This window comes from Rutidosis leptorrhynchoides, chromosome 7 (assembly GCF_046630445.1).
Source record: "Rutidosis leptorrhynchoides isolate AG116_Rl617_1_P2 chromosome 7, CSIRO_AGI_Rlap_v1, whole genome shotgun sequence".
NCBI classification, from domain to species: domain Eukaryota; kingdom Viridiplantae; phylum Streptophyta; class Magnoliopsida; order Asterales; family Asteraceae; genus Rutidosis; species Rutidosis leptorrhynchoides.
In genome coordinates, this window is record NC_092339.1 from 157,239,862 (window position 1) to 157,256,159 (window position 16,298).

The following is a 16,298-nucleotide window of genomic DNA, read 5'->3' on the forward strand; positions in this document are numbered from 1 at the left end:
GTTATATGGAATAGTGATTATTGAATTTAATGTTGACACTAGATAAGAATTACTACGAGAGGTGTCTGATTTATGTTGTAATTAAGGTGATTAAATTAGTACGGTATCATTTTAATCCAGCAAACAAGCAAAGGGAAATACTCATTCTATTCCCTTAACAATTCATTACCATTCCTTTTGCCATTCCTATTTCTATTCCTTCTTTTAACAAAACACGCCCTTACTTGGTCTCATTTTGAATGGGGCAAAATAGTGGCCCAAGTTTGTTTATATTACCAAAACAAGCCCACAATACGAAGAGTGTGTTTGGATGAAATTAGCTGGAGCTGAAGCTTGTAGCTGAAGCTGGAGCTTATGAGATATAGCTGGAGCTTATTTTTTGAGCTTATTATTTTTTATAAGTATTTGGTAAACTAGCTGGAACTTATTTTCCCGTTCATAAGCTCTACTTTTTTTTTTTTTTTTTTTTTAAGCTTATTATTTTTCCAGAGCTTCTGACTTTTTTTTCTCTACCAAAACACACCCTAAGAGCAAATTCCCAATCCCCCAGTTTCCATACGCGTCATACGAACTACTCTTCTTTCAATTCAATTTGATCTCAAAATCAAAACTAACCAAAAATGTCTTTAAGATTACTAAAAAGAGTATCAACATCACTGAACTCTTTACACAAATCTCGTTTATTTTCATCTTCGAATTCAATTTCCAAAACAATTCTTCTTAAAAAATTCAGTTTTGCTCAGCATCCTGTTTCTTCTTCGATTCTATTTAATTTTAACAATAGTTGTATTTGTAGTAGAAATTTATGTTCACGGACCTCTAATTTAAACGAAGTTTTATCTCAAGGACCTGCTGCCGTTGATTACAGGTTCGTTATCATCATTCTAGGTTCTAATTAATTTTAATAATAAATAATAATAATAATAATTTAATCGGACATGCTAGGGTTTACATATAAAACCTGAATCCGTATTTGTTATATTAATAGTTTACACAGAATTTAACAATCAATTGTATTTGTTGTACTTTTGTGTTATCGATTGCTAATAGTTATTAATGTGGATACAGTGCTTTGATACAAGAGGATGAATTTCATGAGCTGGCAGATGCAACCATGTATAATTTGCTAGAGAAGATTGAGGTAATTAATTTCTGATTTGATAGTTAAACAAACATAAACATCACTTATAGCTTTGGTTTAAATAAATAGATGACATTTAGGAAAGACTCGTATGAATTCTGATGGGCGAGTTGTAATCAAGAGTAAATTAAAGATATACATTTGAATGTCATTTAAATTGATATCAAACATTGTTTTTGGGTACGTTTAAATATGTGCATCCTCTTTTAGAGTTAGAAATTAAACGGATATATGCGGGGATCAAAACAGTTATCACACTTCTGCAGTAAAATCGGTAACCTCAAAAGCCGTAAGAAGCATGTTCACGTAAGTGGACAATACGTTGATAAGTGTAAAAGTTGATATATTGACAATGAATTGATTCGAGAGTTGTTTTACTATTGATGGGGCATGTTCTATGATCATGTAAAAACATTATGTAAAGTATAATATGTATGATGCAATAGTGTCGATCTATAGATTAAACTTTATCTACTCTAGAAATGGGCATTAGTCCAACTTGTATCGTACTGGTACCATACAACTACAGTTGGCATGGTATTTGGTACTTATATAATCATTTCTTTTGAATTTGGTCATTTCGGTACGGTACCGGTATTTTACCATTTTAGTACTCGGTCCCGGTATTAAAATGATATACACATATGAAAAATGGAAAAAAAAAAGTCAAGGTTGAAGGCATGAAACCATTTAATTTTGTAAATTTATTCGATGCTCATTTGAATAAAAATTTAATAAGTTGATGGCTTTAGAAGGAGCATCGATTAAATAAAACTACATTTGTTACTGTTGTTTCATTACTAATAGTAACTTTGAAGCACACCAAGCAGTTCATCATTTTTTGTTAATTTTTATAATACATTGTGTTTATAGTTTATATGATTCAGTACTTTTATATTTCAACGGTATATTTTCTCGAGTTACTCTATGGCAAAAGTTTGTATTTAAAGTTACATAATTTTAGTATGTTTTATAGGTTTGGATTGTTATCTTTTATGGTGTATGAGTTAATTTGTTTCGACTGTATGTAAAGGTCGCATGATTTAGTAATTTTCTGATATTTTTTTTGTTATTCGGTATTGTTGTACGAGTACCAGAATGGGGATTTAAACCGATTTTATGGTACGGTATGCGGTACTCAAGTTAGGGTATAGAAGAATAGCGGTACCAACATTTTCTTGTAGAACCTGAAACATAATACACATCAACATATGTTTACCATTATTTAAAATACAAATGAAAAATAGGTAATAACTTTAACCACACTTGTCTTGTAGATCAGTAGATTTACATAATATTGAACATGCAAAATCTGAATATATTGACATAATTATGCAATATTTAACAAGTAACTAAAGTAACCCCATAAAAATTTATATCAATTAAGTTGCATAAATTCATTAAACTAACACTTTCAAACTGCGTTTTTAGGTCTCTATAATAATTTGCCAAGATAATCTGATCTGCAACATGCCTACACTTATCTTGATGCCTAATTGCATATATCCCAATTTCTTTGCTATTTTGCATTTTTTGTTAATAGTTTTGCTCTCTAGTTGTTTGCCTTTGCATCTACCTGCTATGTGTTAACCTGCATCCAGTATTGTAGATCTATGGAACTGATTACTTAATAGTAACTTAAAATAAAATAAAAACATGAAAACTCGATCTTTATCGTGAAAATATCAAATAACCCTACAGGCATCTCACATGTGCCTTTTCATGCCTAAACGTAGCTGCAAATTGCATATTCGCTCCAGATTCCATATAACGAGTTGTATCTCGATGTTTATGGTAAATAACTTTGACCTTTTCGCCTTCTTAAGAAAGCAATTAAGATTGCATAGAGTTATAGACTACTTGACCAAAAAGTTAACAAATAAGTTGAATGATTGCCACCAATGTTGATTCGTTTATATTTGCACCGATTAGTTTGATATCTCTATGTGGAGGGGTTTTTTATTGTTTTATTTTATTCTTCTATTGAAGAACCTGCACGAGTTTTGTTTTTAAGTGACTAACTTTTTAGTGGACATAACCAACTTTACCAACTTGGTCTTTACTCGTCATGCATGTTGCACATAATATCATTCTTTACTCTTAATCAGTAAAACCTTTGCATTTCGTGTAGTTTTATTTAACCTTCTATATTGTTGTTTCTTAACAGGAATATGGGGATGCTGTGGATATTGATGGTTTTGATATAGACTATGGGGTTAGTTCGCTTTTCATGTATTTTTTTCTTTATTATATTTTCAAATTTTAATCAAGGTGTTCATTAGGTCAAATAACCTTATTTTGGATTTTACAGAATCAAGTTTTAACTGTTAAATTTGGTGACCTTGGAACTTATGTTCTGAACAAACAGACACCCAACCGACAAATTTGGATGTCTTCTCCTGTGAGGTACAAACCCTTCTTAAACACTTTTCATTTGAGGTTTGTTTATTAAATACTACTTGATTATCCTGTGTGTGTTTTTTTAAATACTTTTTACTGTTACATGAATGTCTGTTTAGGTGTTTCACTACCATTTGCACAGGATTTTACATTGTAATTTCTATTTTTATTGATGATAAACTATGGTTATATTGCAACTTCTAATACTATGTAAGGGTGTGTTTGATTACCTTTTAATTGAATGGTTCAGCGCTGAATAATGAACCTTTCTGCATTCAGCGCGTTTGTTTCTGACATCTGAATGATATATGGCGATGAATGGTTCAACATTAACCATTCAGAGTTAACTCCCATAACCATTAAGCCCCCAATTTTATGTAATATGCTCTTTAAATTATTCTAAAAACATTTACGATTATTGAACAACTATACTGTTTTATTATACGTGCAGAAGGTTAATAAGGTAATTTTACATTATTCATATTGTTCATTCAAAAATATTATCAAACACGTTATTGTCATTCAGAACCAACTTCTTTCAGAGCCTTTGAATAACTCGGATTAAGAATTATTCAGCGCTTATCAAACACAGAGTGTTTTCATGTAATTATGCTTAGAGCTGCAAACTCATGAACACATACATAGTCCACAGTTGTAAATGGAGGCTACTGGTGTACCTTATGGTTTACACGCTTCCCAGAAGACGAAATAACCCTTAGAGAACGGAAGACGTGCTCAAAAGCTATAGAAAACTAAGTTAAAGGCATTTTTACTATAATTACGTGTAGTGTCCTCCGTCAAGAATTATCAAGTAAGGGTAAAACAGGCTGTGTAGCGTTTAGCGTAAACCATGCAGGCCGCTTCTATTGCATAAGCCTTAAATATTGATGCATGATGCAAGTGAGCTGTACATGTGCTGATGTGCCACATCAGCACAAAAGTGGAAAGTCGGTTACGCGTTTTTCGGGTAAATTAATCAATGACTGCATGACACGTGTCTCTGAACAATCAGGAGACTTCAAGTAGGGCACCTGCATCACTTTTTAGAGACTGGGACTTGTGGAAGAAAACACAATCTCTCACATAGTACTTTCTCTCTCTAGGACTCAAAAGCAGAGTAGCAGAACGCTATACGGACCAACTCACAGTTTGGCTCCATAGATTGACTCTGAAGGTCTGTATGGACGTTGTCCGGAGAAAAAACAGTCAATCGCCTAGTCAATCAGCAATCCACACTGCTAAGAGTATAAACCCTGTACTTGTACATGTATCCGCTAGCCGGAAATAAGTACAAACATATGGTGGCATCCGTGAGACTACAAACACGGTAATTAATATTTTAATTAGCGCTTTCATTTTCGCCTGAAAACGTCTAATTAGTTGGTCAACATTAAAAGTTAGGTAAAAGTATTAAACGTACCGTAGGTTATAAAATTCATCAGTGTTTTCATGTAATTATGCTTAGAGCTGCTAACTCATGAACGCATAAATGTATATCCTCTATAGTCTACTGTTGTTGATGGCGACTAATGGTGTACCTTATGGTTTACACGCATCTCGGAAGACGAAATAACCCTTAAAGAACGGAAGACGTGCTCAAAAGCTATAGAAACTAAGTTATAAGTTAAAGACATTTTTAGTATAATGACGTCTAGCGTCCTCCGTCAAGAATTATCAAATAAGGGTAAAATCGCAAAACAGGCAGCCCAACATTTAGCGTAAGCCTTGCAGGTTGCAGGCCGCTTCTAATCCATGAGCCCTAAAATATTGAAGCATGATGCACGTGAGCAGCACGTGTGCCACATCAGCACAAAATTTGAAAGTCGGTTACGCACTTTTCGGATAAATCAACCAATAACGGCATGACACGCGTCTCCGAACAATCCGGAGACTCGAGGTGCCTATAGGGCACTTGCATCACTTTTCAGAGACTGGAACTTGTGGCAGAAAACACACTTTCTATCTCACATAGTACTTTCTCTCTCTAGGATTCAAGAGCAGAGCACTAGAACGCTATATGGACAAACTCACAGTTTGGCTCCGCAGATTGACTTAAACCACCCCACGATTCCTATATCGTGATTGCGGTCTGCACGAACGCTGTTCGGAGGGAAAACAGTCAATCGGCAATCTACGCCGCTAAGAGTTTAAACCCTTTGCTTGTACTTGTATCCGTTAGCCGGAAATTGGTTTAAACATATGGCGCCGTTCATGGGACTATGGGCACGGTAATTAATATATCAATTAGCCCGTTATGTTTCGCCTGAAAACATCTAATTAGTCGGTCAACGTTAAAAGTTAGGTAAAAGTCAGTCTGAGTCGGTCAAAGTCAAGGTCGGTCAAAGTTTTGTTTAAATTTTAATATATTTTATACTCCGCTTTTATGCCCTATACATATGTTTGAGATATATACATTTGAAGTATTTATGTTTGATATATTTATGTGTAATTTATATATGTTAAATATATATATTACTAAAAGTCAACGTCCGACTCGACCAACTAGTCTTTTCAAAGTCTCAAAGTCTCGACCAACTCGTCTCCGTTTCACGACTTTTCCAAACTTGCTATAGTCTATACTTTATTTGACTACTCGTTTTCACTACATTTAGTTAATGGAGTTGGAGGTTCTGTTCGTGGTCCTAAATCTGTGGTGGTGAATGATGGTTCTGTTGCTCTTTGGGTTGGCAGCCAGGTGGTGGATGATGATGATGATGATCCGCGGGTTGACTTGGGTAAGAATGGACTAGGATTGGAGATGGGTTGTTAGGTTGGGCTTGGGGTTGGAAGTAGGGACGTGACTGAGCCAGGTTTGTTGGGTCAAAGATGTAGGCAAGACATCGAGTATTGCTTCTAGTTTTCTTGAGGAGGTGGCGAAAGAGCTTGAAGGTTGTATTAGGGTGGAAGGAAAATTACTTAGTTCGAAGACACTTCCGAAATAAATTGTGAGAAAAGGTTTTAAGGTTAACAAGAGAGGTAATTTGAAAGGTTAACGATGAGGGTTATGATGTTTCACGATTCAGTTGTTTTTGTATGGTGCTTGATCCTCCTTTCAAACTTGTTTAGTGTTTTGGTTTCTTTATATGTTGCTTTTTAGCTCGATAAGTTTTTTGTAGTGGGTGTTTGTTTTGGTCTGGCCTCGTTGCCTATGTTTGTATTTTTGTTGCGAGTTTTCATCTTTTTGATGAAGCTCGAGTTTTATAAAGTTAACGTTTTTAGCCAAAAAAAAAAAAAAAAAAATCAAAGAAAGATATATATATATATATATATATATATATATATATATATATATATATATATATATATATATATATATATGTATGTATGTACAGGGTCATAATCAAGAGGGAAGCACTTTTTTGGGGGAAGGGGGAAGCAAAATTTTTTTTTTTCTTTTTTTTTCTTCCGTTTTTTGAAGAAACTTTGTTCACGAACATTATAGATTAGATGAAAATATGAACATTTAAAAAAGACACTTTGTGATGAATGTCATTATTTTGGCGGGAAAATGCTCGAAGAAAAAAATAAAAACATTCAATGCATTGAATGTTTTGCTGCTGAGTTTATTTGTATCGTTTTGTTTTCATCTTGTGTGTAGTGTTTTTTTTCGAATTTAGCCCGATTTAGAGTTTAGGGTTTAGGGTTTTCGGGTTACTCCGTAAACCCTCAACCCAAAACCCTAAACTCTAAACCGTTCGTGTTAAAATATTCAATCTAAACCCTAAACCCCAATTTCTAAACCCAAAACCCCAATTTCTAAACCCTAATAGCTAAACCCTAATTTTTAACCCCCTAATTTCTAAACCCTAATTTCTAACCCCTTAAAAAAAAACTCAGAATCAAAACATTCAATGCATTGAATGTTTTCATTTTTTTCTTCGAGCGTTTTACCGCTAAAATAATAACATTCATCACAAAGTGTCTTTTATAAATGTTCATATTTTCATGTGATCTTGATGCCTGAAAAAAAAAATTCAGAAAAAACGAAAAAAAATTACTTCCCCCACAAAAAGTGCTTCCCTCTTGATAAAATATATATATACATATATATATATACATATATATATATATATATATAGTTTTTTTATAATCACATTTTTTCATTGTTTTCCTGCAGTGGTCCTTCAAGGTTTGACTGGGATCAGTCTACCAAAGCTTGGATATACAGACGAACAAAGGCTAAACTTTTAGAAACACTCGAAAATGAAATCAAGCAACTGTGTGGCGAGTCCATAACACTTTCTTGAACTTCTGCAGATACAAAAAGGCATGTAACATTTAATTGTTGCACTCTTTTAAATATCATATTTACCTAACACTGGTTCGGTTAGGAGTTTAGTTTTTATTCAATTATGTCTTTTGCAATAAAACGCGGTGTGTTGTTACTTGTGTTTATGGTTATGAAAACGTGCGGTTATAATTTGAAGTGCTTAAAAAGAAAGGTATTGCTATTAAAGGGTTGTTGCACAAATATATGGGCAACAAATTCATTGAAACTGAAAAAGAGGAAATTGAATGTGAGTTGAGTGTTTAAAGAGGGGGACATAAGTTTGGTGTTGGTCAACAAATCTCAAAATTGTTGTAATTTAAGGTCAGACATTAGAAAGCATCAACTACTCTTTACTTCTTCAAATCTAATATAACATGTGAATCATTATCTGAAAACAAGAATAAGTAACATGGACCTTTTGATGTATCCAATTGACTTCAAAAAACACTTTTGGGTATTGGTGACCTACTAAACCGTTTATCGACCACCTTAAACATCAACAATCATTGATTTTGTATCTTCTACAAGAAGATTGTTTTAAAACACATACACTGCGCGAGCTCTAAAACTGAAAAATGTGGGGCCCTGTATAAAACGATTAGGATGGAGTGGTTGAGTGTTACATATCTTAAAAATGGATTTTGATAATCTTAGTTTTGATCAGTTATGACTGTTAAAGATGGTACATGTTGATTTGGGGTGACGGTTTCTGGAGGAGATAAATTAGGTATAATCATAATTATATTTTTTTGGAAGTAATTTCGGAGAAGATAGCCGAAAAAGTGACCGGAGAAGATAATATGTGATGCTGCATTTTGTTTACGTGTACCAGAGTCAATACATAGAAATATGAAGCTTACAAGCTTACAAGTTTTCTGCATATACATAAAAAACGATTAAAGTATGATTCACGTAGCATAGATTCATATATAGTTGGACACATTTCATCATACTTAACCCAATTTTTAAATTGCCTTAAATTAATACATACTGTTTTTTATTACAGTTTTTGATACAACTATTAGTTGAAATAATATAACGTTTATTATACATTTAGTAGTGAAATGAGTACTTTTTCTGTAGAACGCAAACTTACAACCCATACACGATTATTATTTAATTACACAAATAACGTCCTAACCGTCAGACGATTCGCCCTTTGGTTAGTGTAATGGGTACTTGTTAAATATTATTACGTAAAGGCGGAGCCAAGATATAAGAATGAGAGGAGCTTACTCGATATTTGAATAATTATAAAAAAAAATTAACAAAATACTCTTCCGGTCTTTAACTTTTGCATATAAGACAAAAACATAGGTAAAAAGTAAGAGATAAAATTTATAAAATAAAGAAAAAGTACATGTGACAATCACTTTTTCTTAAATTGTGTGTTTTGTGTCTATGGACTATTAATATGGGACGGACGGAGTATTATTTTGAGAGAAAAAAAATACCAAGTATTAACAATAATGGTATAACCTACTTTAACAAAAATAAAAATTTGTTGAATAAAATAATAATACAAGAAATACAGATAGCGATGATCATAATAAAATTTTACAATTAATGGGAATAATTATGTTTAAGAAACATACTATTTAGAACAAAGTAATATTTAACAATAAAATTGACGTCTTGACTGCCGATTAGAGCCTATACTAAATTCCGGGCACGATTTAAAATCCGTGGAAATTTGATTCTACCATTTTCATGGCGTCTCACTTTTATTTTATTTTACTATTTTTTCTAACAAAAAAAGTTTTTTTTAGTTATTGGCCGGATATCCACTCGGAAACAATCTCTTTATCCGTTGAATATAGAGAGGGATGACTCTCTCTACTTTTGAGAGTGTTTCACTCTGGGTGGAGAAATGACTTATTTTTATTATCGTATAGGGAAAGGATTGTCTACACCACTCAGTATTGAGTTTTGTTGTTGTTGTAATATCTAACAATATTAGATAATAAAATCTTAAATATAACAAATATTATATGGTTAAAAGACGCTAGATTAATAAAAAAACACTTACGTCGTTCGTGAAGTCGTCAATTACCGTAAATTGAGTTATTTTTATTTTCAGTTTAGTTGTTCAGCATAACAATAATAATTAATAATTAATAATGTAAAACAAATTTATTTTTTAAAGTGATAATTGGTTGAAGATAAATCAAATACGGAGTACATAGTATATATGAGACTTTGGCAATTGGAGTAATCTCTCTTCTCTCTTCTTATTAAAAGAAAAGCTTAATTATAAAATAATTTTTCAAATTAAGCCTTTAGATTCAATCTTAACCCTTGAATCAAGTCAACACACTCAATTAGAACCCTTGATTTGATCCACGAAATTTAATTACTAACAAATTTTAGGATTCATTATACAAAGACTTTTATACCCTTTACTGAATAATTAAATTAATGTTACGTCAGTTTAAATTTCAAATTTCATCCATAACATAATCGGATATTAATTCAAATCAAAATAACCATTAATTAAATTCAAAGTTTCCAGTTGTTTCTTCCCTCATTCCCTAATTTGCAACCTAAATCACTCAATTAAAATCAAACCTTTCAACCATGAATATCGCACAATATATCTTCAACTTTTTCAATTAATCCACAAATCTCGATCCCATATAACTTCTAATTGATTTGATGAAGTCAAGCTTTTGATTTGAGCAATCACTTCAACGCGTTTTAGGATTAACCCTAAAGCGTAAGCTTCCAAAAAAATCAGTATCAAAAAACTTGCAAGCTGTAAGAATCAATTTCGTCTTCAGCAATTAGTCTCTTATTTTCTTTGATTAACTTTTTTTCTTCGATTTGGTGTTTTTCCGATTTCTCGCCCAATATCACGATTGTGTTTATCAGATTTATAAGTTGTACTGTAAGTTTTATTGTGCACTTGTATATTTACTATTGTGTCGATTGTTATCAAACTGATGATTTTATCTCAACCATGATTGCCGGTGGAACCGATGGTGTGTCGTGAATTAGATCATCATTGTCGTTGAAACAATTGATGAAACTCAAAAAGGATTAGAGGTATGCATACTCTTCTTGAATCGTTTTTTATTCTCAAGTTATATTTTTATGAGTTTATCATCAGATATGATTGGATTTTGTAGTCATACTATAATAGTTCTCATCGTACATTCATTACGGTTTATAGGCACTTTTATGTTCTATTGTTGAATTTTTACACTAAGTTTATTTCCCTCTTTTATCTTCGTTAATGAAAAAAAAAAAACATGTCTCTAAGACTACAGGGTTCAAGCAATAGCAAAAAAAAAAAAAAGCACTCAGAAAGCACACCTATAGTCTAACATTGATTAGCAAAGCATTTTGATTTATATATTTGTTTAACCATTTGTATACTTTCCTTTTTTGCAAGAAGCATCCAGAGCATGCTTTATAGTGTAAAGATAATCGAATAAATCCATCGGAGAATAGAAGGTACGCTTAAGTTATAATACAAACATCATCATTACAAAATTCGATATACCAAATTCTTTTTCAACCAAGATTTATCACAATTTGTGCTTCTCAAACCAAGCTTTTTAGTCTTATTTCATTGACAGATTTGTGGGAGATGGGTACAATCATGGTTTAGTTATGGTCTCTACATCCACTTTTCCTTGGCTCAAGGTTTGTATGACTGTACCATTAAATAACCTAATCATTTGAATACAAACCATTGATCTACCTTTGATTGAATTATTAACTAACATGTACTGTATACCATAAGTCATTCAAGAACTACATTTGATTGAATGATTTAGTGATTATGTTTTCAGAACCGTCACCAAATTATTATTAGATAAAAAAACAACAGTGGTCTTAATAGTTTCTTTGCAATCATCAAACGGGCAACAACGGTGGTCTTATGAAGTGTTGGAAGAATGATGGTCTTCAGTTCAGGTGGGGAAAGGAATCACTTCAACGTCACCGCCTTACTGACGATGACGATTATGGTATGTTAACCTTTTTAAACGAAATTACATAGAAATTGCATATGTAAATGTCAAATTTGTTAATTTTATTAATAATGGGTTGTTCTCTTGGTGGTTTGTTTAGAGTTCGGGTCGGTGATGTCTTGTCAAATAAGTTTCCGAATTCAGGGGATTATTTTAACCCAAATCAGTTATACGTCCGTAGTTCCTATATGGTCTTTTTTGAATGACCGAAATTGCAGGATGATCCATTAAATTTGTTAGTGAATGCTATTGGGTTGAGCGTCTTGGACGTTTTCATTTCATGCAACTGTCCAGTCACAAAAAGTAAATTTCTTAACTCATTCTTTTGTAATTATGTTTCCTTATAAGTACCAATTTGGACTCATCAATTTAAAGTACTCTCATTTTGGTGTTTGTTTTATCTCTAGCTGAATAAACGAGTTACATCATGGGAGTTGTATAGGAAGTGAGAAATTAGTAAAACAAACAAAAGTTACCTAAAACTTTATAGTGTACTAATTGGATTATGATTACATTTGATCGATCTAGACCTTGCATATTTTAGGTATTATACTCATTGGATCTTTGTTAAGTGCCAATATATGTGTTTGTGATTTGTTAATCTTAGATTGTTAGGCTATTTTATGTGGGTCTAAAAATAAGTTTAAATTGGTGTGTCAGTGGGTACAAAGATTGGTTTAGTTTGATAAGTTTAATGTATGTTGAAGGTTGATTAATAACTTTTGATTATTTTTTTGTGTTAAAATATATAAAACCTGAAAAAGTTGTACACTGTCAGTGCTTGAACGGATATGTGCTTGATTGATAGGTGAATAAGGTGATAAAGTAGTTAGTAATGAGTAATTGTTATCTCGTGTATTGGTTCTTTTTTATATAAAATTTTTACTTGCCTTTCAAAATTTTTTTTTTTACAGTTATGTTGCTTTGTAATGTGATTAATGATGGTTCATGTTGATGAATTTGCATGTCTTTAAAGAAGAAATGACCAGCTGAATATTCAGGATGGCTGATGGTTATCACATTACAACGAACAGACTTAACGCGTGAGGTCAATACCCTCTTCATTGCAGCGCACGAACTCAATGTTTATACAGATATTCAGCTAAATTTATATATGGTTCAACTTCAAAATAATTGTATATTTGTCTGTAACTTATGTGTTTACATATAAACAACTGTTTATATTTAAATTCAGTCTATAACGTTATTCTTATGAATAAGTATGGCAATGGATATACCTTTACTATATCCAATTTGTAGGTTAACTTAGCCTCACCTGACACGTTACTACCATACAAGAAAACCCTTGGTGAAGTCTCATCTTGCAACCTTTTAAGAATGAGTCATGAATTTGAGAGAAATCAACCCATTTACACATGAATGAGTTGTGATTGTATTTTTTTTAATAAAGAAGGATATGGTAAAAACTAAGTAGGTAAACATGAATGGGTCGAATGGGTTAAATTTACCTAAAGTTTATTTTGGTGTGTATATCCTTCGAAAAAAAAGGAATTTGGGAGTCAACCTAACCTATCCATTTTGGTTGTGCTCAGAATGACACGTTACTTAGCTTGCGCATATTGTCACCTAATTAGTTATAACATGTCAACATGAAATACATTGTTTATACAATTATAAAATTTCTGTATTTGCACAGTAATAATTTTCTTAAATACATTATTTTGATTTAATTGATGTTTTAATGTTTTCTTGTCAACGATTCAATAATTTTCTTTTACTTATATTAAACATTAGTGTACGAACCTATGTTACATTAAAAATGGAACATAGATAATCTCCCTACTTATTAAAAGAGGAGCCAAATAGTGAAATAATCTTTCATTTTAACTCTTTAAAACGAATCATAATCATTAGATTAAAAGTAACAAGCTTTATCTAACCATTGATTCAAAACCCGAATTTTTATTACTAATCACATTTAAGAATCATAATTCAAAGACTAATCTACCCTTAAATCAAAACAAATTTACAATATTAGAATAATATTCTTGCGATCAATTATCTTCAATTAATTATCCGATCCAAAAAATATGCCACCTACCGAAATAATCTCTATACAATTACGATTACGATTATTTTTAAATTAATACAATTAAATTATAATCGTCTTTAATCTTTAATGCATTCACAAAACCAATAATCAATAATATATTCATATATAGTATATTTATATTTTATACACTATATACGTACTTATATAAAATAAAAAATAAATGTGATACAATAACATGAAACTGTTATGATCAATTATCATTAGTTTTTAATATTATCTTTTCATATTATTATTTTTTAAATTATTAATTTTTAAATTAGTAATTCTTAAAAATAAATAATTAATTATTAATTCTGATTTTTTATGTTTACTACTACCATTAATTAATAAATGATTTATTATTAAATAAATTATCAACCTGACTTTATAAAGCAATATTAATTCTGATTTTTTTTTATCAATATCAATCAATCAATCCTCCATCATCAAACTGAAATCATCTACTCCACCTATTTCGATAATATTAATATACATAGAAGAGAAGATAGCCTAAACATAATAAATATAAATAAAAATAAAAATAAATCAATTAAAAACAAAATAATAAGATAGCCTATTAAGAAGGTTACGTGGGTATACCCTTCTCAATTTCTCCCTAAATTTAAGTTTAAAGATAACAGACAAATCGATGAGTCAAATCTCTTAATCTTAATTTTCGCAAATATGGCAACAAGAATGTAAATTTAAATGGGTTTAATGAAAAAATCATCAGAAACGCGTACAAGGAATTTGAACTAATTGATACCTTCCGTAAAAACGGCCTTTTACTGCTAAACTCTCCTAAATACAAGTTTTGTTCAAAATCAATTGCAATCCTTTCTTTGCATACAATTTGATCGTCAAATATTTTTCTACGTATTTTATTAATTTCAAAAGAGCATTGATGGACTATAAAAAGACATAAATCATCTTTGATATCATTATTCATCCCTTACCAAATAGTCTGTAACACACTAGAAAGTTGTCGAGTTTGAAAACATGCGACTTAATGGCTACTATCAAAGATTCTGTACCATTGAATTTGTTAACTGCTGAGTTAACAAATCCTTTTCGAGTAAAACTAATATCTGTTCCGAAGAAAACGTAGCTGAACAACCCTAACATTGTAGCTGCGCTTGAGATGGTACTCATTGATCAAGAGGCACCAAGCAACTCTTGTACGTTATTAGTTTATTCTTTTTGTATGTATTATCTATTCGTAATATGGATATGTTAGAAACACAGTGATACTAACAAGTGTAGCCATATTTTTAATGTATCGTAATGTTAATTTCTTTCGAAAATAGGGTACCATCGAGAAGAAATTATAATATAATTTCTAGAAACTATTGTATTATAATGTATAGAAACAATTGTATTCATAATGTGTAGAATTTATTATGATATGAATTGCATTACAATGTGTAGAAACTATTGTGTCTACTTTTATACATGTCATAAACTTCACCCATTACTTTTAGACAAAGAGCACAATGTATTTACTTGGTATGCAAACTAATTTTTGCTTACCTAAAAGAATAAAACCGAAGGAAGAATTACATAATTTAGAAAATGTGATTGCAAGCACGAGAGCTCAGCTTGAGGAGTTAACTTAAGCAAGAAAAATGAAGTTCAGTGAAGAAAGGATTACATGATTCGGAAATTGTGGTTTCGAGCACGAGATCTCGGCTTGAGGAGTCAAACTTGAGTAAGAAAAATGAAGTTCAATGATGTTTGTAACAAATTGCTTCTATAGATTTTTTCGGTTAGTATCATAGAAAATTTGAAATCAGGCTAAATGGTAGTTATCTTTGTAGATGTTAATAGGGGAAGTTGTAAACCGTTTATAATTAAATCGTTAATTTGAAATCAGGCTAAATGGAAAACAAATGAACCTACCAAAGTGTATTGAAAACAAATGTTATTTATTGATTATATTACTATTACAAGGTATATCAATTATCGGCCATCATTTAACTTTTCAATTACCATATGAATCGATCATTTCATAATCGTATCTATAAATTTTCATTTAATTGTTTATTTTTAACTTAACCCGCGAAGTCGCGGGTCTTTAACTAGTTAATTATTATTATTTGAATATATATATATATATATATATATATATATATATATATATATATATATATATATATATATATATATATATATATATATATATATATATATATATATATATGGTCATCATCAAGAGGGAAGTTTTTTTTAGGGGGGAAGGGGGAAGTTTAGCAATTTAGTGGATCTGCTGGTACAATCTAAAAAACACGGAGGGGTAGTTTGGTCAATTTGCAAATCAGATGAAAACAGCGCTGAATAAAAATATTAACGAAAATAAAATAAAATGAATAAAAATAAAAAACAATACTGATTATTTCGTTCGTAATTCTAGGGTTTACTCGATTCATCGTTCAATTTTCTAGGTTTCAATCGATCAAA

The 16,298-nt window shown here is 31.1% G+C and overlaps 1 protein-coding gene across 1 annotated transcript; it reads left to right on the top strand.

The window, feature by feature from the left end:
* The first annotated feature begins 518 nt into the window (after positions 1 to 518).
* On the top strand, positions 519 to 7,963 carry LOC139858530 (frataxin, mitochondrial-like). The gene is made up of 5 exons (XM_071847368.1): positions 519 to 868; positions 1,069 to 1,141; positions 3,309 to 3,356; positions 3,453 to 3,547; positions 7,659 to 7,963. Exons 1-5 carry the CDS (start codon positions 621 to 623, stop codon positions 7,786 to 7,788), a joined length of 594 nt encoding a protein of 197 aa, XP_071703469.1. The 5' UTR covers positions 519 to 620; the 3' UTR covers positions 7,789 to 7,963.
* The last annotated feature ends 8,335 nt before the right edge of the window (positions 7,964 to 16,298 follow it).